This window comes from Haliotis asinina, chromosome 1, assembly GCF_037392515.1.
Source record: "Haliotis asinina isolate JCU_RB_2024 chromosome 1, JCU_Hal_asi_v2, whole genome shotgun sequence".
Classification (NCBI taxonomy): domain Eukaryota; kingdom Metazoa; phylum Mollusca; class Gastropoda; order Lepetellida; family Haliotidae; genus Haliotis; species Haliotis asinina.
In genome coordinates, this window is record NC_090280.1 from 59,953,765 (window position 1) to 59,978,353 (window position 24,589).

General features: G+C 36.8%; 1 protein-coding gene across 19 annotated transcripts in view; it reads right to left on the minus strand.

Annotated features, from left to right (window-relative positions):
• Positions 1–24,589, minus strand: part of LOC137295273 (RIMS-binding protein 2-like) — a 257,071-nt gene that overhangs the window by 192,615 nt on the left and 39,867 nt on the right. For 17 of the 19 annotated variants that reach the window (XM_067826613.1, XM_067826618.1, XM_067826658.1 and 14 more), the window contains 4 exons: positions 12,679–12,798; positions 8,415–8,546; positions 7,443–7,628; positions 2,542–2,649 (listed from right to left, as the gene is read on the minus strand). In XM_067826613.1, coding sequence (XP_067682714.1) covers positions 2,542–2,649; positions 7,443–7,628; positions 8,415–8,546; positions 12,679–12,798 — 546 coding nt within the window. Of the gene's footprint in view, positions 1–2,541; positions 2,650–7,442; positions 7,629–8,414; positions 8,547–12,678; positions 12,799–20,497; positions 23,041–24,589 lie in introns of those variants that run through there. The other 2 variants (XM_067826692.1, XM_067826683.1) reach the window with 2 other exon arrangements.

Sequence of the window (24,589 nt, forward strand, 5' to 3'; positions counted from 1 at the left end):
GGATACTGTGACATGCATCAAACAAATCAGTGAGCATGGACATCCATCACATATATCTCCTATTACCATACGCATGTCTTGCTAAAAGACCATTCTAACACAGACCTGCACAGTTTTACAAATCAGGTGTGATATAACACCTATCATGTACTTATATCAGAGTTAAACAAACATGACAGTTAAACATACTGTCTCATTATCGCTGTCAAACTTTACCCAAAATGAACTCAAGAAATCAATTCGATAACAGGTTTGAACAACAGCAGCTAAAGTTACAAACTGTTCCAGTTAAATGCAGCATACTCTCATCTTAAATTGTGTTGATTGCAAGAGCGGCCTCTTCGATTTCCTCCACCTTCATGGCTGATAACCATTAAGCTATTGATGGCCGCTCATCAGTATTTGAAAGCACACTTCAGTCACAGCTCCTGGGTAATTAGCCCCTTCAAGCACCTGCCCCCATTTCACCTGTTCCCATTGATAAATCTTTTATTTCAGCTGACCCTAAGCCTTGATTATTGCAGTTTGAAGAGCTACTGAAGATTCACTGGTCCTTGAAAACAACAATGGAAAAAACACCTGATTGACAGATGTATGCTTACATTTCTTACTTTTTACAAGGACATGTAAACATGTACAAAACATAAAGTTTCAATATTTATAATGATTTCACCCAAAAACAGTTTGTACCAAGAAATTACATAGTTGTTGGTTAGCTGAGGTTTGTTGATGAGAGACTGCTGGGAGAGTGGTGGTGCAATGTATGCTATTATTCTGATTTGTTCACAACAATTGCAACATCAGTAAAGTTAATATAGTTCAGTCTGTCAATGTATCGATCATGATTCTTTTCTGTACTATTTTGATAGGAATTTTAAAATGCCATTAATACCAAACACAATGGATGTGAGTTTACAGCAGAAGTCCTGCATTGTAGTCATGGAAACAACAGACTTGTACATTGCTGCACTGTACTGATAAAACAACAAACTTTTTGTGAGTTTTCCACAACATTTAGCCTTGATATTCTCAAACAGTTCACTCACTGCTTGCTTCATACTGGCAGTTATAACTATGACCTTTCATGGATTCTTCAGGAACTGCAGAAAACTGGACATTGTCTTGCAAGATGACAGTAATTGTGTTCTTCTTTCACTGTTATTGTTTAGTCAATAACAGTGGTTAACCCACAATTAAGTAGTAATTAACAATGGTGAACCCACATGTATAATAACAAGTCACTCAACAAAATCACATGGTCTGCATCAAAGCAACATATATTTTCACAGTAGACAATGAACCTTGAAGTGTATCTAATCAGAAATCAGAAGCCATGGAACTCAGTGCTGAACCTTTGTCATTGCCAGTTCCTCCCTTACACAGCCTAATCTCTTTCATGGGAGACGCTGTGAAGTGTATCGGCTATGCAAAGTGGTAAAATGACAATATCAATAATGATATCAGTCATTTTATTAACACTCCTTAGAAGTGACAGTTGAAGGTATCCCTGACATTGGCTCATCTTAAAAATTCTCTTCTAATCTTCACCCCCTACCAGTCGACAATGGCTTGTGAAAACACTCGACAACATGAAAACCAAATTGGGCCAGTTTCATCAACAGAGAATAATTAGTCCCTCAGTCTTGGTTATTGTATTAGTTTTCTGAATCCTTCATTTTCTTTACTGTATCTGGCAGCAGATGAGCCAAGGTCCTAATATGTAACCTGTAGATGATCCTATCTCCTACAGACTGCTTTTTAGGGTCCTAAAATTTGGCTTATCTACAGTTATATATGGTACTTTTCTTTGATGCAATGTCCCAAAGTTAAAGAATTATACAGCGGAAGCTGTCCAAAGCTGCAAGTTGTCAACACCGGCATAAAATCTCAGTCCTATTCATGACTTGTACATTCATCATCAGCTCTACAATCTGGCACCTTGTCTGCACCAGATTATTTCTTCAGTCACAATGAGTGCCAGTTTAGACAGCTTCAACTGTATAACTTATATATTTCTACAAACTAAGTATATTTGTCAAGTGAAATGGAACAAACCTGTGACATTTTCAAATTTCAATGAACATATTTTAAGGGACTGCATATTCATTATTTGAAATGTGAATTGTCTCATAATTTGTTGCATACATTGAAAAAATATGTTCAGTAATGTTCAATATTTGGGTACTGAAATAGAATTATTTTGGTTAATGATTTAGAAAAAGGTTTTAAACTCAGTGAAAATAGCACTCTCTGAGTGCATTTCACTAATGTGTGGGGCTTGGTTAATCCTGAAAATTCATGGAGTTCAAGAATTACAGGGGAGATCGAGATTCAATTCAATCAGAGACTATATAATATTATATGGTCTCTGATTCAATGTATTTCACAAGAGTAGACCATCGTCCCATGATTGGATCTGTGTTACAATGAACATGATGTAAGTATGTGGGGTGAACACATGTTGCCAGATTCACCTGCTGAATGTGAATAAATGCATGGTATCAACACCCATCCCCAAACAGAACATTAAACATGACTTACCTCCCCTGGTTTACTCTTCGCCACTTGACGTTCGAGCTGGAGCCTCTCTTTGGCAGCTTGTTTGATGATTGTGACGAGCTCTTCCTTTTCCTCATACACTTGGACATTCTGAAAATAATTTTGTAGGTGAACATTAATATTTGGAAAAAAAAAAGCAGTAGGATTAATGTTTGTTGTTTAATGCCGAACTCAATAATATTCGGGCAATATGGCAGCATCCAGAGATCTGGATTGGACATCCTGTGATCAATACCATGAACACATCCCATGATAATGCAAATATGTATGATGCATTTGTGGAGATTGCCTAATACCCACCCCAAAACTGATCAGTGGCGTTACGGATGAAACATGCACAAAGCACACATTATTACACCACTTAACCCAGGCTGAGATGCTAGATGGTTGACACCATCTTATCCAACTGGGTACCCATTTCACTGCTGGGTGAACATCCTCACTTGTTGATAGGTTATGATAATAAGCAATCACCCTCGCACGCCGCCTGTCCAACACACAAGCTAAAAAATCACCTAATATGACAAAATGTTTGCATGCTATTAAGAAAATGAAACTGTTAGCAAAAGGTTTATTCAGTCCATCCAGTTGTTGTAAAAAGTCACAAAAAGTCTGTGTCTGTGTCTGTGTCTGTGTCTGTGTCTGTGTCTGTGTCTGTGTTTGGTGAGTCTTTGTTAAACCCAACCACCTCCATGGTGTAGTGGTTACAGCACCAAAGCGGAGTGTGGAAATATGCAGGTTCAATCCCCAGTTGTGCCAAAAATACCAAAATACCAAAATACTTGTTGTGGTACTTGTTGGTCTTTTTTTCTGGCAATCGGTATTTATGGGCACAACAAGGACTGGTTGGCTCGGAGTCAGTACAATGTATCTGTGTGAGGTATTCATGCTTAACATCAGCATGGTATCTCAGAGGGTTAGCACTATAAAACCAACTTAAGTCTCTGCTAGTACAAGCAGCCACACGTACACATGTCATCGTATGTGATGTTACTCCCCCTTACACCTCAAACTGCAGCATGATATCCTGATGGTCTAGCACCATAGCACTGACAGAAGTTAGACTCCTGCAGGCACACAGGAACACAGGTGCACATGTTTTGCTTGCAATAAAGTCATGCATGCATTACGCCTTGGATGCAGTAAACCATGGATGTGTTAATCCATGGATGTAGTAAGCAATGGATTCATTAAGCCATGCACACATTTAGCCATGGATGCATTCAGTCACAGATGGATGAAGCCATCGTTGCAGGCACAGGTACATTTGCACTCACGTCATTGGATAAGTGCAACAACTTGAAACCCTACTTCACCTCACCTCACGTCTACATCCTAAAAACCTTCACTTAATGTAGCAGTCAGATCACTGAGACCAGCTAAATGTAACCTGAACAATATGAATGACCCCTCTTTTACATCAAAAATCAAATAAAACCATTTCTCTTCTCATTGAAACATTCCCATGGAATCATTTGTGAGAGTAGAGAGCAATTTTCTCATTAAATGGAAAAACTCCTGTTTCACTGATGCAATCCAACAATTCACATCAAAGGTAATTCAAGATTCATGGTAATTCATGGTAATTCATGGTATTCATAAAACTGCATGTCTGATGTAATATATATCGTTTATCACAGATGGAATATGCTCCTGCAGTTTGGCTGAATAACCACTTGAATGAGGAAAGAAAGCTCAAGCTGAAATCAGATTTGATGAAACAAGTTAAATTTTGTCATTACTTGAACATAGGAGAAAGAGGTCTGTTTCTTTTTCTCGATATCATAATAAAATATTGCAGTCTGAAACTATTTCATTCACTACCAGTCCAAAGTAAGCAATATCCAGGTTAGAATTTGTTACAGAGACCCATACTTGTCGGCAGAGACGACAAACAGGATTGGGCGGTAGGGCTAGCTGATTTGGTTGACAAATATCATCGAATCCCAAATGTGTTGGTAAATGTTCATGATCACTAGATTTTCTGGTCCAGACTTCATTATTGACTGACTGTAACCTCACAGTTAGAAAATGAGTGGTCTTAATGACTAACTGTACCACATGACAGCAGAAATGAGTTTAACACATTGTGCCCATGTTGGGAATCGAACCAAACCCTTCGGCATGACTAGCGAACGCTTTAACCACTGTGCAGCCCCAACACCATGTGGGTGGGGTGAAATGACGTAACAGATTAAAACTAGCTGCAGACAGTACCTCTTCAGGTATAGCATGGTTTAGAACTTTTAACATTATTCCAGTTGTATGACAGGGTGTCCACTATTTTGGTGAAAACCTACACTGACAAATCCAGAAACAATCTTAGTGAATTGGGATTTAAATCGACAATCTTAGGTCACAAGGCTTAGGTGGATTTCTGTATGATTCTTGATACATTCCTCTTCCTGTAACTAAGATATGGAATCAGTTATTAAACAAAACAAAACAAAACCCAAACTCAAGATATTATGTACGCCCAAAAAAGTTATATTTTCTTGCAATGTGTTGTTGATGGCCAAAATGACATTACTTTATCAGGCCCAGATCTGAAACACTGTGTTCCTCTTATGTCAAATAATATCAACCTTATTTTACAAGCAAAACTTTGACATTTCTCTTCTTCTCAAAAAAGTATAATTATTGTCAATTCCTGATGCCAGACTTCCGGTATTTGGATGACATTTCTTGCTTCTCACATGAAACATGCTGCTTTTGTCTTTGATGGTAATTGATTTTCAAACATTACCTGACAATGATGGAACACTTTTTTTCACTGTTTATAAAGTAGTTTTAACAGTTTTGGTGCTTAGGTTGTTCAATTGTTGATAATGGTTTAAACAGATTAATGCAAGTAGGACTCTTGACGATTCCTAAAACATATGTGAAGCTTGAGTACTCACACCTATGCCTATCATCAAAGACCCTAGTATTCAAGTCTTAACTATAGAGTCCAGTGACCAATAGCATGAGCATCAATCTGCTACAAGGGATGATGAAGTTCTTCAACCAGTGAGTGTGTGAGTGAGTGAGATTAGTTTTATGCCGCGCTCAGCACTATTCCAGCTGGATGGTGGCAGACTGTAAATAATCAAGTCTGGACCAGACAATTCAGTGATCAATAGCATGAGCATTGATCTAAGCAGTTGGGAACTACTGACATGTGTCAACCAAGACAATGATCCTGACCACCCGATCCCATTAGTCTTCTCTTATGACGCCTTTTATGACAAGCATGGGTTGCTGAAGGCCTATTCTATTCCGGACTTTCATGGGTCCCTTTCAGCCAAATCTTATCGCCTAGCTATCTTATCTATTCCATATAAGGACATGTGTCAAAACCATTTCTGGTTCCATAACAGTTAGTTATTGTTGAAATGTTCTTATAAATGACATAAAACAACATTCATTCACTTTCTGACTGTAATGAGTGAGTGAATTTGCTTTCACACTGCATTCTTAGCAATACTCCAGCTATATCATGGTAGGGAAAACCAAAGATGGGTTCACACATTGTATCCTTGTGGAGAATTGAACATTGGTCTTTGGCATGACAAGCTAACACTTTAACCACTAAGCCATCCCACACAGTGTCCTTCCAATCCTCATCAAGTCTGACATCCTTAGTCAGAATTCTGTACTGAATTCTTGGAGTCTATAGTCACAACATGACTCTTTTCTGAACATCAGAACAGCAATTTTCTTGGTTTAGCTGGAGACCAAATCTTGCCATATACCCAAACCCGAACTATTCGAAGGCTATGCATATGCTAAACTCTCCCCAGACCCCTGATGTTGCATTCTTGTATGGCTATTGATTTCATTGATTGGCAAATGTCTTGTGAAATCAGCGTAAGTTACACAGAAAGGCACTCTGTATCCAACAATGTTAATCATTATTGTTTAGACCTGTTAACACCACTGCATGGAGGTGGGGTGGTCTAGTGGTTAATGTGTTCGCTTGTCATGCAAAAGGCCACGTTTTAATTCCATCATGGTACCATTTCACAGTTTTATAAAACAAGGCATCTTAGTTGTGTTCTTGTGTAAAAAAGTAAAAACAAGATATTAGGCTATTTTTCTCATTCTTTAAGTGGCTTTCCCCATAACGTTGAGCTCTAAGGAGAAACTCATACAAAATCATATGGACAGCCTTACTAAATTTTTAGCAGGAATAAATATTCCGTTTCACTGTGTCTCCTTTTCAACAGAAACAAAGTTTTTGTTTTTAGTAAAGACATAATTTTTCAGTGAGTATCCATGCTCAGCATTTGAAGAAAACCACAACGAGAAAGGTAACAGCCCAAAAATCATGCTTTAAGTCACGAGACAACTGATAAGATGGATCCATGAAGATCTGGGTTAGAATTGATCTTCAGTAACCCATGCTTGTCATAAAAGGCATCTAACGGATTTGGGTGGTCAGACTACATGTCACTGTATCCCCAAAATGTAGGTAGGTAGGATGCTGTTTATCACTTGATTGTCTGGTGCAGGCTCTGTTGTCTACAGACCGCCACCATATAGCTGAAATATTGCCCAGTGTAGGGGGAACACAAAAAAAACAAATAAAAAACTGATAAGATTTGTGTTGTATAAGATACAACAAGCTCATTAAAAAAATATGGTTTACAATTTGCAGTTTGATCTAAAAAAAACCCCCACAACTGTTAAAAAAAACATTAAAAAATACACATTGCACCATCCCTGTGTCTCCAGCTGCAGTATTACACCAAAAATGGAAAAAAATGAAGTCTAAAAAATGTTACTTTCCATCTCCAGATGTCTCTCTTTTGATATGAAACAAGATTTCCCAGTTTGGGTTGTTTAATACCACTCAAAGAACACCCACAGATTGGTGGCTGAGTGTGTGCAGCTTCCCTTACCTCTGGTATCAGATAATCTCCGCTGCTGAGCTGATCAGCGAGCTCTTGACATTTTTTGCGTAGATCCTCAATCTCTCGATCTTTCGTCAGCATACTCTTGGTATGCTCTGCAAGGTCTTTTGCTCGTTGTCGGGCAAAAAGTCGTTTAAGCTGGTCTGAATCAGGAAGACCTTCTTCTTTTGTTTTCTTTAATAAGAAATAAAGAGGTTTGTAATTGTAGACTCACAAGCCACAGAAATCATATTATTGGCACACAAAAGGATACAGGAAATGTACCACATTAGCGAAACAAAAGACAATTCATAATGAATGCACTTCAATGAGACAGTGTGATATCTTAATGTGTTCACATATCCATGACCTTTACCAAACAAAATATTTTAAGAACCTTGAACATTAGAATGTTTAGTTGTAGTGATATCTGAGCACACACTTTCATAAAAATATCACCCTAAAATTTCCAATTCCTAAATTTGTTCAGTTCAATATGTAATAATCAATTACGATTACACAGTTACCTCCCTTAAGTCCCCAAATGGGGGGAGTTTACATTTTGTATAGCTCGAAGGTTTATAGCTATACAGCGAATCAAACATGGACTCTAGGCATGACATGTCAGCTTTAACAATAAGGCTATTACTATTGACTCCATAAACATTACAAAAGTAATATAAAGAGGTAAATATAATAGGTGAGTGATTATGGTTTCAACACACAATAACAACACACAATAACAATAAATATTTCAAACTTATTTCAGTTAACAGAGTCAAAAGCAACTAAGACAAGAAGGAAAATCTATGGAGGGACAAAGCCATTAATAAAGGTGGACCAGAATCCCCAGTACATCACTTTCACAACCTTCACCAACTTCACCCTCCTTGTCAGGAATGGGAAGAGCACAAGCCCAAAACCAGTAGGTTCAAACTTGCAGCATCTAAAAACCAACATAAATTTTTACTATTTTCAAACCTTTGTATTTTCTTGCTGTAAATGTTTGGCCTTCTCTTCCAGCCTCCTTGCAATGGCCGCCAGCTCTGCATTACGTTTCTTGAGGGCCTTGATCTTTTCTTCCAGTGGTTTGTGGTCATCTTTCTGTTTCCTCTGCAACAGTGACTGAGTGAGTTTAGCTTTAGGCCACTTTTAGCAATATTCCCACATAAGCTTGGTGGGAGACACTGAAAATGTTCTTCATGCTCTTTGCAATATACCAGCCATATCATGGTGGGTGACACCAGAAATGGGCTTCACACATTGTACCCATGAGACCTCTACAATAGTGATTGTGTGACTTAGTTTTAGGACACTCCTAGCAATATTTCAGCAATATCAACACCATTTCTGGTGTCTCCTGATGCGATATTGTTACAATATCGCTAAAAGGGTGTAAAACTAAACTAACTAACTAAATGTGTAAGAAGATTGTATCTATCTATGTTACCATGTCTGTCTGTTCCTTTAACTTCTACATTCCTGTCAAAGACAAGATTCAGTCAGCTCAGAAAGTTCAAAACATGTGGTATGGAGACAAACCATATGTACGGATCGTGCAAACACATCATGCTTTGCAGCTCACGGAGAAGCATGCTTTTTCATGTGTGGTCAGACCAGTGCATGCTCTTGACCATGTGGGAAACTGTCAAAACCGTCAGTTTGTGTACAGGTTTGGTCGAGTTAGGTGACTGTTTTAAATGTGACTCTCTTGGCTATAAATGGATGAAATAATCTAAACATTTATAGCCAACAGAGTCACATTTAGTTCCCCATGTTAGTTGTTTAGATTATTTCATCCATTTAGCCAACAGAGTCATGTTTAGTTCCCCATGTAGCACACATCAACACATCATAAGTTTTCAATTCCACTTTGCAACAACATGGTTAAGTAAGAAAAATATACATCGACTATATCCAACACTGATTGGGTCACTTAAGTAATAACAATGCATGCTGATTTGGCACAGGTTTCGTTTTGATTGGCTCATGAAATATAAACACTAATTTTCCAAAGGATGTTTAACACATACAGAAAAAAATTCTTATTGCTGAAGTCTGATGTTTTATCAACAAATTGTGAAAAAGTTATATATTATTTTAACAGTGTGGTTGCATCTTCCTATATTGTAAGAGATAAAAAATAGAATGATCACTCAAGAAAACTAATTCTAACATCTTTTCTGTGTCTTTTCTGTTCATGCAATCTAGGCCTTCAATTTGACATAAAAATGGCTTCAGTTTTAATAAATGGCAATAAAGGAGACAAAAAGCAAAGTATTATGGGAATGAATACTTTGATGCTACTTCAGATGTAAGATTGGTTTGTTTGTTGTTTAACACTCAAAAATATTCCAGCTATATGGTAGTGGTCTGGAAATAATCAAATCTGGACCAGACAATCCAGAGCTCAAGAGCAACGAGCATCGATCTACCCAAATGGGATTAGGATGTCATGTGCCAACCAAGTCAGCAAGCCTCACAACCCAATCCTGTTAGTAGTTTCTTACAACAAGCATGGGTTGTTGAAGATCAGTTCTTCTCGATATAAAACTGAAATGCCCTGAGAGCTGCAGGGATTTTACAGCCTCATCTCAATAGGTCATACAGAGTTATTTCCCTTGTTTCACTTGCCCAACTACAAATCCTGCTGAAGAAACCAGGCAACATAAAATGCCCTTTAACCAAAGTAACCATTACTGTGAAAAGCATAACATATCTAAAGCATATTTTTTCGAACTATTTTCCTATTTGCTACGCTTTTACATGACTTTTACCCCTAGATATTTTATGTGTCACTGAACCCCCCTTGGCGTAGATTTTCTAAGCTCTCTTAGTGCTAAGATAGTCATAATTGCTATACATTAACATGAACTTATGTTTATCTTAGTGCTAAGAGAGTTTTATAAATCTAGGTCCTGGATCCAGTTCCGCAAAATGATCTTAGTGGTCACAGCAGTAAGATCATCTCCTGTACATACTAAATGGCCTTATCTCAGGATTTGGTTTTACTGTATCAGAATATTTCAGCTATATCACAGCAGTGTGATGAAGCTGGTCTGTCAAGGTAAACAAGTGTCTGATAGCAAGAAACAATCTGACACACAATCACCAAGACACATAGTAAAAATCCAGAAATGGCCCCATGTGACCAAACTGATTGTAGCACTAGTCTGTACTACAACTATCTTTATGTTGGGTGAAAAGTTTTGCTTCTTTATAAAACTCAAGAATATTCAAGCTATGTGATGGAGGTCTGTAAATACTTGAGTGTGGACCTGAAAATCCAGTGATCCACAGCATAAGCCTCTTTCCATCAATGTCACAGCTAGTGGAGAATCAAACCCTAGTCTGCAGCATAACGAGCAAACGCTTTAACCACAAGGCTATCCCACCAGTCCTCAGACTAATCTGATTCTGTTATGTCCTTGAAAATGATAAACATCAAATATGCTAAGATTAAGGATTAAAGAAAATAGGATCCTAAAGTATCTCAAATCAAACACATAGATTTAATTTACCTCAAAGTCATATAAATTGAGATCAATTTCAACCTTGACATCAACCATGAATATTATGGAGATGTTCAAACTTCAATTTTTTTGCCAGTACCAAAGTAGCAACTGAGTAACCAAATTTCCAATACTTTTGTAAATAATTTAGAAATAATCAACCACACATAATATTCTAAACCCAGAAGTCAAAAACAGCCAGATAGTTCAATTTAGCCACCGCCCATTGTAAGCAGAACAATAGAACAAAGCTCCTGAACAATGGAATGTGGTCACCTATTGAAATACTGAAACTCTGTGTTCAATCTCTTGATAGGTGTTACTTCACTACCAAGCCATCAAAAAACAGAGTTGAAAGTAGTCCGTGAACCACATTATTTTCCCTACTGCCAAGCCCTCGCTCCAATGTTAAAGTCTTAAATAAAGCACGTCTAACTTTCCTCAGGTTCTGAATCTCTGGTCTCCCTTGTCACCTTTTTGGTTTATATGGGTTAGTTTGTTACTATCAAAAACTATATATCTTCAGAAACTAAGTGTTAGTCTAAGGTGAGTGGTCAACTTTCACACAACAAGAACAAACTGACAGATTTCATGAACAAAAAACTGTTCAGTCATTTTATGAGTTAACATAACCATCTCACACCTTGAAGTGTAAATCTCCATTCATCCCTTGCAGTAAGGGATACACATGTAAATATTACCCAAGGGTAACTCTTTAAAAAATTGAAACTGAAGTTTAAAGAATACATTCACATACACACTTCACTTAAAAAATGCGCATTGTCTCGAAAATACACTTTGTTATTCCATCTTTTTATGTCTTTTTGTTAAACCTTTCTACTTAGCAGGTTGGACAGACTCCTTCATCAAAACAAGTTATACACCACTCAACAGAAGTATTATTAATCCGTTACTTATTCACAGAGAGTGAGTGAGTGAGTTTAGTTTAGTTTTACGCTGCACTCAACAATATTCCTGCTATATGGCAGCAGTCTGCAAATACCAGACAATCCAGTGATCAACAGCATGAACATTGATTCATCCACAGAATAACTTTTGTAAAATGAAAGCAGAGTGACATAATAATCACTAACTCTAAGGAGTGAGTGAATTTGGTTCTATGCCACTTTTTAACGATGTGCCTGCAATATCACGGCAGGGCACCATACATGAGCTTCACCCACAGGGAACCCACAGCATGATTAGCGAATGCAGACTACAGCACTGCCCTAACTCAGTGAGAGATAAAAACATATTCATATCCGCTACATATTTCAAAGCAAATACATCCTAAATATTACTATAAACTTGGTTAAAATTGGTCGTCAACTCTCGTAAGAGGTGGTCAAGCTCACTGGCTTGATTGACACATGTCATGATATCCAGCTAGTGTAGACCAATGCTCATGATATTGATCACTGGGTTGTCTGTTCAAGACTTGACTATTTACAGACTGCCACCATATGTGTGGAAAACTGATAAAATATTTGACACTTGTCACTGTATTTCAATTGTGTATGTCTTGATGTCAATCACTGTATTGTCTGGTCCTCATTCTACTACTTACAGACAGCAAACTAATGGGTGGAAAACTGCTGAATGTTGTACTAACATTAAACAAACAAACAATGCTATAGTTGACTATATTTTTCTAAAACTCTACAATCACAGTGTTGCCAATAAGTATGTAATGAATATTTTTATGATCTCAGATGCCAGGGAAGTATACTCACAAGTGTCTCATTCTCTGTGCGGAGTAGAGTGATGCGTCTCTCCAACCTCTGTATCTGCCCTTGTAACTCAGTCACTTTCTTCTGTAATGACTTTTCCTTTTCTCGCTCTTCACGTTTTGTCTGAAATCAGGATTGTCAGAATCTTTATCTCTGCGAATTTATGACAAAAAGGGCAAAAATAAAAGGATTAAATCAAATAACTCACTGAACCTCCATCTGTGTTTAACATCTGAAAACAAGATATTCTTATTTCACACAAGAGTGATGAAAAAAATGTGAAAACGTTTAAATGTTAAAAGAGAAATATCACATACTATAATCATAATCATCATTTTACAATGAATAAATAATTTTGTCATAATAATATACAACTTATCATAACTTTCAGTTTTTTATTTCAATATTTCCATTTAAAAAAATCACAAAGGATTGCAATAACAAAACATCAATGATTAAGAATATTTTCCAAACCATGTTCCTCATTTTTTCAAATGATGAAATCCTAAATTACCTCCCTTTATATGTAGCACTTCTAAATGCCATTCACAGAGTTCATAATAAATTTCATGCAACTGTAACAAAAATGCACCAGTAAACCCATAAAAGAAATTAAAACTTCAAACTTACAAGCATACAGAACTCAGTACACATAAAGGAACACCATAGTATTATTGGAAGACTGTGTGTGGTACCACCACCACCAGCAATCAGATCAACGTTAAACAGGGAAATGCACTTAAAACAATAAATCTTCTTTTAATGTGAAAAAAATGGCAAAGGAAACAATTTTTTCAGTAGATGTCGAAGCACTTCTCATGACAACTTGTACAATCACACTGCTGGATTTGGTGATGTCATACTTTTCATGACGATGAAATGCTGATTTCATCAATAAATTGAGATATCAATTTCATCCTCAAAATCTTAATCCAACTGGTATATGGAGAATAATTATATTGTTCCTGTATACCCAGAACAGCTTAATTTCATTTTTGTAGTAATTTTTCTAAACATTAAACAAATTCTAAAATGTAATTTAAAAAAATGTTAGTTTATGAAAAAATATGTTATTAGTTTCACCTTTTGAGTAGCATGAAACGAAGAATGAAATAAATCTAATTATAATAATAGTAAGATAATTGATAATGTGTACACAAATTTAACACTGATGGATAATAGCCATTATTAATCAATACAAACTGTTCAAACACTAATACGAACATGATAATCGCAGAATTCCTATCACGGATATTAAACATTTGTAATAAAATGAAAAGAAACTGTAATCAATTTCATAGGCCACTGCACAAATCTACTCAACCTGATTTCATTCACTGTCAGATCACTGAAGCATAAAAGATTTTTTTTTTAACTTTCAAATCAAAATTATGGGAAAACACTTCTGTTGCTGTCAATACATACAAACCAAACAAATATCACCACTAACTCATATAACCCTGTGAAATTTACGACTTAAGTTTAATGGCGTAACTGTCGTCATTAGCATCCAAGCTTTTGAAGAGCAGCACCTGTTGTTGGTATTGATGCTGGTGACGCCCTCCAATGGCTGTTTCATAAGCATGGTTTGATCAAGCTGAATGGTTGAGATCAATATTTGACATAAATGTTTATATCTCAATGGTACATGTCAGGCAACTGCATATGACACAGAACATCAAGACACACATTCCGCTTTCTTCTTGTCACGATCAGTTATTGTTATTGTGAATCCACGTTATTACAACTCTCCCGTCTCATTCTTAGGTGAATAAAAACATGATAAACATAAGACTGTTTACTTTCTGATCTGCTGTTTAGAGGCCAATATTCAGCTCCAAGTACAAAAATGGCAGGAAAAAAGTACAAAATTCTGAATTGATACAATTATGGATTTGTACTGGTGTGTTGTATTCTGTCAAAGTTGTATTTGGACCAATAGAACTGAAAGACTATAAAGCCTGTCTCAATATTACTGCACTGACTGCTAACATATATTATTAATGTTCCTCCAATGAACAAACAAGTTTTTGTTTTTAAATCCCAATAAAACAAACCTTTCCACAAACCAATGGCAGTTAGGCTGAAATCCTAAATGAATACCTGGTTTCATAGAGTTGGTGAACATTATTTTATACATGTTTAGCAAATATGTTTAGCATGGCTAAAATATATAAATAATATTTCTCAAATGAAAAAAAATCTGTAACAATAACTCCCATATAAGTATTTTTGTCAACTTTATCTACCAAAGGTTGGCATTGTAGATATATCTCTGGCTTTGTGGAGTAAGTATTGTTTTATACACACATAGTAAAATTCCAGTAGTGTTTGAGGGGATGAAGCCAGAAATATGAGAATCAAACAGAAACCTTGATCAGCAAACACTTTAACTGCTTGGCTACCCTCATATTCCTCAGTTGCTGTTTCTGTCACTTCTGCTTGTTACTGCTACAGCCTGTAGATTTCAAGAAGTAATGGGAAGTGAAGTTTGAAGGGGAGAAGTGATGGGGACACAGAAATAGGTTTCACACATTGTATCCATGTGCAGAATCGAACCCAGATCTTCAGGATGACAAGCAAACCCTGTAACCTCCAGGCTACCCCTCTGCTCTTTTTGGGCAATAAGTGATGGGAGGTGAACCGGGCCAGAACATCCTATACAAGATGATGATGATGATGATGATGATTTGAGCTATATGCCAATTTTAGCCACATTTCAGCAACATCATAGCAGGGACATGAGAAATGGGTTTTACACACTGTACTCATGATAGGAATAAAACCAGGTCTTCAGCATAACAAGCGAATGTTCTAATCACGATGCCACAGCCCCTGCTGCACAAATGTTACAGCTTGCATGCATGCGCATAGGGTTGCTTGTACTAGTCAGAACCAACATTGGTTCTACAGTTCTTGCCCATGAAACCATTAAGCCTATCATCACGATTTACCTTCAGTCCCGCAAAAAATAGAGAGTATCCTTTTGAGGTATTCAATATTTGTTACAGATGGCATAATTAGATATGTTGTACATTTATAAATTTTTGAAACATAATTCTGGTATGAAATACACACACTGATGTGTCATCGTAAAATCATTATTTTGCAATATGTTGCATATGGGTATTATATCAGTTGAACGACAACGTTCATGACATAATACCATTCAATATTCATGTCTGGACCAGACAATCCAGTGGTCAACAGCATGAGCATCATACCTACACTTTTGGGCTACGACATGTGTCAACCGAGTCAGTGGGCATGGGTTGCTGAAGATTCTGTGAGTACAAGTCCACTGCCAAAGGAACAGGATTATGTTATATATTTACTAGGGGCAGGCTTGTAGGTGATTTTCTAATTCATCATTTGAAAACAATGTGACTTAATATTAAGCCATAAACCAATATGCCTTAATACTAACATCACACTTCTTCCCACATTCTGAATGGTATGCAATTTCCGGTATTATACATTCTGGGTTCCTAGTTTGAATCCCAGATTTTCCTGATATTGAAGCCAGATTTTTCCGCACCAAACAGAATCTCACTATTTCACCCAAATGGTTAACACCAGCATCGCATAAGGCTTTCCTCCCATAGTTTGTTTGTTTAGTGTTCAATGCCACACTCGGAAATAGTCCAGCTATATGGTGGCCATCTGTAAGAAAATGGAGTCTTGACCAGACAATCCAGGGATCAACAGCATGAGCATTGATCTACACAATTGGGACGATGATGATGAGTCAACCTAGTCAACGAGCCTGACCACCCAATCCCACTAGTCACCTGTCACAACACCCATGGGTTACTGAAGTTCAATTCAAACATGGGTTTCTCCAACAGCATGTAGATATAACCAGTGATTAAGTTGCATTCAGTCAAACTGACGGGTCAGCCCAGAGAAAATGGTCATTCGACAAGTTGTAATGATATCATCATCTTCATGAGGTACCTCACTACCAATGTTCTGTCTACTGTCTCAAAGTCTCTAACCCACGTAATAAACAACATATCAGTCACACACGTATACAATCCCCATATACAATCCCTGTATGATAAAGTTAATCACAAAGTTCTACATTAATCAACATCACAAAATTTAAGGTTACAATCAAATGACTCCAGGACCAAACAAGTCATCTTGACCAATCCATGCAGCCTTTAAACAGGTCACTCTGTCATGTGATATACGTGTCTGAAATATATATTGCCATGCAATAAATGTTCACAATGTTGCAAAGTGCTCATTAAGAGACCCTGCTTGACACCTTGCCATATCCAGGTGAATTATGGTACAGCTTACCTCTCAGAGCCGGGTTTAGTGGGAGGCATGTTTCGTGTTTCAGAGTATGCTTTGTAATGAGAACAAAACAATATATTTTCCTGGTAAAATGTTTGTTTAAACTGTCCCTGGGGAACAAAATCCAGATTCATTTTACAATGCATTTTGAAATTACTTACCAGTAATAAACTATTATATCAGATACATTTTATATACTGTGATTGTTTTGTAAAATATACAACTTTTTTCATTAAGTTATGAACAGACTGGAATTTGTTACAGGTTCAGATAAACTTTCTAAATTGAATTTAGTAAAAAATATTATCGTATATTGTTTTTGTCTCATCAGTAACACATCTGCAATGAGTTACAGAAGAATAATGTTTTATTGCAATTACTTAGAGACAAAATACTTGCATATATTGTTTTTGTCAATCAGTTACAGATAGGAATTCATTGTAATTTCACTAAATATTTTCTTCTTCCAATTTTTATAACAAAAACATTTGTTCCTTAAATTATTCCTATCAATCAGTTACACACATGAGGTCAACTTTATTCATTACAAAAAGTTTTCTTTCAAGAAATTTGCAATCAAGGGTAACTTTTTTTATATTATCTTTGTTAGACTGGAATTACTGCAGTCTGGCTGTTGGAAAATTGTGCCATTTCTTTTATCATATTCAAATTTGGAATACGCAAACTGAATAACACTGGGGATTTTTTATCATTTATTTCTGCATTATTTGGCATTAAAACAACTGTGATATTGTGTAAATGTTTATATTTGCAGGATGATCCACTGATAATGTCATAAACATCTCACATCTTTCTCCCATTAAAGTAGTTTGGACTTTGTGTCAAGCCATTACTCACAAGTTTGAAACGTGATGCAAACCAGTTTAGTTATTTTACTACTTCATAGATTGTTTTAACGGTTCTCTTGGATGCCATGAAAGGAAATTCAATGTATGCTTATAGGAGATTAATTCCTTGTTTCCTTGATTTTCTGATTCTAAGACAAAAACAATTGAACCTTCATATTATTATAATAATTATTATAGGATATTTATATAGTGCACATATCCATGCAATTAGTACTTGCTCAAGGCACTGGTATTTGTTTCTCTTGATCATTCTCAACTCCATGAGGAGTATACAATTCTTGCTGCCACTAGGCCTACCGACTTTACTATGGCTCTCTAAATCCTTAGAAGGTACCCAATTCACAGCTGGGACACATACTCACATACCCAAGTTTACCGCACTTTGCCATACCTGCAACTAGGCGCTTGCATCTGTTCATGTGGCCACCATCTCGTCAAATTATTCCGCTCACAAAAATTCAAATCACTTGTTATATGAGGTAAATTTAAAATTTGATTATCATCAAAAGATAAATTATCAAAAGATAAACAGTTGTCATACTTTTTTCACTTGATAATATCAAACACCTGTGTAGTCAATTTCAACAACATTATCCTGTTGAATGGGTTTAACAAAAACATATTCTTAAGAAAAGCTTGTTCAACAAGACTTGAGAAAATAAGGCCCTGCACCCATCACAATCTGACAAAATGTCACTTGTAAGTGAGATGCATAGCAAGCAGTGAAATACCTACCACCACCTGTATGTACATTTCTGTGTCCATTTCAACTCATTAGCAAGCGTCAAACATACTATTTACCTCAAGACAAACTACGGACCTCCTTAGTATTTGCATGGCGTAAAATTTTAATGACTTGAATCTATTCTAAACAATCTCTTTCTGTCTTTTTTTTCAGTACAACATGTACGAACAATGACATAAATACCTGTAAATACCAACTGCATTGGTGTCAAGTTCTAATAACATTAGCCTGACTGATATCTTTCATTTTGTGTCCTTCCATACAACACACAGGCAAGTCACCTGGGTTATTCAGATGCATAAGTGAAGTTGGATTTTATTCTGGATATGATAGCGGGGGACACCGAGAATGGGCTTAACACACTGTACCCATGTGGGGAATCATACCGAGGTCTTTGTGAACACTTTCACCACTAGACTACAACCCCAACCCTTAGATGCATCACTCACATATATAATATACTACAACCCCAACCCTTAGATGCATCACTGACATATATAATATACTACAACCCCAACCCTTAGATGCATCACTCACATATATAATATACTACAACCCCAACCCTTAGATGCATCACTGACATATATAATATACTACAACCCCAACCCTTAGATGCATCACTCACATATATAATATACTACAACCCCAACCCTTAGATGCATCACTCACACATATAATATACTACAACCCCAACCCTTAGATGCATCACTCACATATATAATATACTACAACCCCAACCCTTAGATGCATCACTCACATATATAATAGACTACAACCCCAACCCTTAGATGCATCACTCACATATATAATAGACTACAACCCCAACCCTTAGATGCATCACTCACATATATAATAGACTACAACCCAACCCTTAGATGCATCACTCACATATATAATAGACTACAACCCCAACCCTTAGATGCATCACTCACATATATAATAGACTACAACCCCAACCCTTAGATGCATCACTCACATATATAATAGACTACAACCCAACCCTTAGATGCATCACTCACACATATAATATACTACAACCCCAACCCTTAGATGCATCACTGACATATATAATATACTACAACCCCAACCCTTAGATGCATCACTGACATATATAATATACTACAACCCCAACCCTTAGATGTATCACTCACATATATAATATACTACAACCCCAACCCTTAGATGCATCACTCACATATATAATATACTACAACCCCAACCCTTAGATGCATCACTCACATATATAATATGGATCCTATGGATTAATTGTGATACAAAAGCCACAAGGGAAATGTGAATGCTTTAGTCACACAAGGCACATGGGTCATATAGATTCTTAAGTCACATGGATTTACTTATACTTATGTCACACAAATCATACGGATCATACAGATACTTATGTCACACAAGTCACATGGATCATACAGATACTGATGTCACACAAGTCACACAAATCATACAGATCATACAGATATTTATGTCACACAAGTCACACAAATCATACAGATACTGATGTCACACAAGTCACACAAATCATACAGATACTTATGTCACACAAATCATACAGATCATACAGATACTTATGTCACACAAGTCACACAGATCATATAGATACTTATGTCACACAAGTCACATGGATCATACATATTATTATGTCATGTAAGTCAAATAAGAAAGTAACAGTTCACAGCAAATTTTTTAAACCACATTCCTTTGCCAAAATCATTAACTGCAGTAAACCAAGTCAAGAAAATAACCACCACAAAGAAAGGATACCTCATACTGCTCGTCAGTGTCTTTCAACTCAAAACAAAATGTAACAGAATAGCAAGAAACGAACGGAATGACAGGGATCACAATACCTTCCTCCACCAAGGTGTACAAGCATTTGTCCATTACAAACCTGCAAATCTGCGTGTACGAAGCCGACAATTGGGTTGTTGACATCGTTCAAGGGGTATCCAGCAAACAGATCATGTCGTAAACCATTCATTGTTCAAAGACTTGGATTGAGTGACGGATATGAACAACACTCAATGTTGAAATGTACACAAGTATTGGGGTTTTTTAAATATAAGATTCAACTGACAGACCAACCACTGGCTGACTGACAAAAGTAAATCAATTTAATCAAGTCAGTCAAGACTTCATCAAGAGGCAAAATTCATGAATATTCCTGTTCCTCTTCACTCGTTTTTTTTTCTTCTTCAAAAATTCAACGTTTGAAAGCCGCATAAATCTTTGAAATAATTCATTACTTTTTCCAGCTGAAGTCATTGACATTTCAAATATGCATCAGATAATAACAATTTTAAATTTTAGGAACATCTGAAAATATTCAGAGAGACCAACATGAAACAGATTAATCTCTGATCCAACGTTGTTTACAAAATCCTTTGCATCCATACATGAAAATAACAACATGCATGCTGAAGTTTGTTAAACTGATGTCATTATCCATATTTGACAGATGTCATCAATTTCAATGTCCTCATGCACAACTCCCAAGAAATTCTTTCTTCAAGAAATATGTTTCCAAGAACTCACAATAATCTCAAGCAATCCACATCTGAAACTAACAAGCCTGTCACAAGTCTAAAACAGCAAAGAGTGTGTTTGTCTGAAGGTTGGGCCCTAAGCTTGAAAGAGTTTTCCCAAATGTCAGAATACCTCCTAAATGAGGTATTTCTCCACATCCCTGTCAACCCTTCACATTACAACTCATGCGTGTTTACAAAACAATGTCACAATTTACGACAATGAGGTACCCTTTGACCTCAGTTATAGTCTTGCTATAATATTAGATACACCTTAGCACTGTACACACACATGATTGTAAACATATGCACAATCAGCCATCAAATAAACAAATGCAATTGAAATGCTAAACTATTTTAGATACTAAGCAGTGATAATACTGAGACATTTCCATGCAGATTATTTTACAACACACACCAGGGGCACGAAATGAAGAGGTACAAATCCAGATGTACGAATCTCCAGCGGATTTTCCCAGAATTCTGTTTCTTCATGATCGTCATCAATTTCTTCAAATCTTGTTGGGGACAGGAACATCTCCAATCATGTACACAAAATAATAAAACTATAGACACAGAAAGAAACTTCAAACAGCGTCTAACTGATGCAGCTCTTCAGCAAAAAAGAGTCTAAATTGGGTAAATAAAGCCACCCAACATAACCATCCACAGTGTAAATCAAACAGAACGTATTTGTAGAGGTATGTAAAGCCCAGTTGCCTAAGTTTGCTCTGTCAAGATTCTGCTGACCTTCCCTCCTATTCACTATCAGGCTAATTCAAGGGGTTGTACATTTCTCGGTGACAGACAGGCTGTGATGTACATTTCACCGAAATGGACGACAATTGTACACAACGTCGCTGGACTAATTCATAACTCAAGAATGTCATTGTGGTAGGGCAGTAATAATGTAGATCTGTATACGCTTGTCTCTTTCACTACAGAATACAGCAGTGAAATGAACAACAATCTGAAATAGACGACAGTTGTCTATAACATTGTTGCAAGGTAGGTGTATTATCAAAGGATTTTGTGTTTATGGCATATTGCACTGTTTAACCTAGTTCCAGTTGAAGACCTGAAATAGATTTGATGACCATCCATTTCACAATCATAAAGCTTTGGCCTTTGCGTTAGAACATCAGTGACGATGATCTTATATAATTGATCAAACTCTCAGATTCCAAGACGTCATGGTTTAGCCACTGTGTATCACTGACTCATACAAGTGATGTAATTGATTTGTTGTGTATTTCCTATCTAACTGTTTTTGTTTCCTCCGAACACAAGAATTCTCTACCTTTGTTACCCTCCTGAATGAAATCTCTTTCTGAATTTTATTGATACGATGTCATTGTCACAATTCTGTCACAAAACTGATATCACTGTCACAGATGGACAGTGACAACTTTGAAAATGACCATGACCACTTTGGCAAATTTCAGCACTGAAGTCACCATGGTAATCCATTTATCCAATGAAGGTGTTGATGTAAAATCAGTCACATAAATCCCGTTGGTCTGTTATGTTGTACATTTCAGCAACATACAACCCTACCACAACACAACCTACTAACTTCAACACCCAACACGATTATGATGACAGCTCCCAAATGAAACCACACATCCGAACCTGAAATATAATCTGGTCAATTTCATTGTAACATTGTCCACCAACTCAAAGGAATGATTCACAATCCATTGATCACTTCACAACTTCTAGGATTCTGGACACAAAATCTGTCCTATTTCCCAGGAACACAATCAGTCTTCATGTCCATCATCTGTGCATTGTCAATTTAATTTTCTCAGAAATATACACAAATATGAGCTGTTACTTCATGCCAGAAGCAAGCAATCTCTCTGGATGCATGTCTCTATGCTATATACAACCCACGTAGGATATTCGCAATAGACATCGCATAATCAATATCTCTACCTGGGACGACTCGTGGGGCAAAACAGCTGTTGCCATTTTGGACATGTGTTGTCATCGTCAATAGTGGGGTGACATTGACACTGATGAGAGCAGCAGAAGATAAGTTTTATGTTCATAAAATGCCACAGGGTTGATTGTGTGTATACGTTTAAATCAGTCATAACATCGACAGTTGAACTGTTCTAAATAATGATATTGGTTATGCTGTGACAGTTACACCGAAAAAAATGTGGTTTCATGCTTTGTAATACATCATCAGCTGAATGACTCATACTGGCGTACGTACGTACGAAATGAGGTGAAGCGGTTTGTTGTTGTTTACTAGTGCTCTCAGCAATATTCCTGCTGATGGCAGGTAAGACTGGACAGAAATTGATATCATGAAGAATGTTTATACTGTTTGGTGATGGCTGTCTTTTAAATTCAAGTTTGGACCAGACAATCCGGTGATCAACATGAGCAGTTCATTGTTTAAGGCTGCTCTCAGCAATATTCCAGTTATGTGGCAATGGTCTCTTAATAACTGTGTCTGGACTAGAAAATCCAGTGGTCAACATCATGAGCATCAATCATCTATGAGGAATGATCAACACTACTGTGATATGATGACATCACTCTACCCAATCTCAGCGTCAGGCCACATGATGTGGTCTGTAATCCTTACAATGAGCAGATGTAGCTGGCAACCGGGGTTAACCAAGAATCCCACAGACTCAAGTTTCTATCCTGAGGGAAATTACAAAATGCAAATGAATTTTTATTAAATCTGAATATCAATTAGACCGCTGGATATAGATGTCATTATTAAACAGGTACATATAGCATGCGACTTTTCTAAAAATGTATCATGGAGCTATTTGTGTGCTTATGCCTAATATTATACACATACTGGAATGTGTATGTAGCTGTCTCCGTAAATGTTAATCAGAGTCAAACCTTGGTCAACAAAAGCCATTCAATGGATAGAGAGAAGATGATGATGGAACAAAAACAGATGAATGTAACAGCCCAAACATTTCCCAATCTGGGATTTGAACGACAGACCTGATTCGAATTCGGAAGCCTTGTCCACATGACCAAAGAGGTTAACCCGTCAGCAAACTGACATGGTCAGGATGTCATCTGTGGGATGAATCCACGCCCTGCTACATATAAAATACCAGAAGAAACTTATCAATTTTGTGAAATAAGGATGCCTTTTGGGGAAGGGAGACACATAAATGGATGACAGATGTATGCAAGGAAACAAAATAGGCTGAATGGACTGAAAAGGGAAAGGATGACAGCGACATACTGACACCGTTTCTATTAACCCAGCTTCAACACCAATGGCAGTGGTCTGTAAATAACTGAGTCTGGACCAGACAATCAAGTGATCAACAGCATGAGCATCAATTTATGTAATTGGGATAAGATGTCATATTTCAACCAAGTAAGCAAGCCTGACCACCCAATCCTGACAGTCACCTTTTACAATTAGCATAAGATGTAGGAAATCAAACCCACAGTTTCTTACAGTA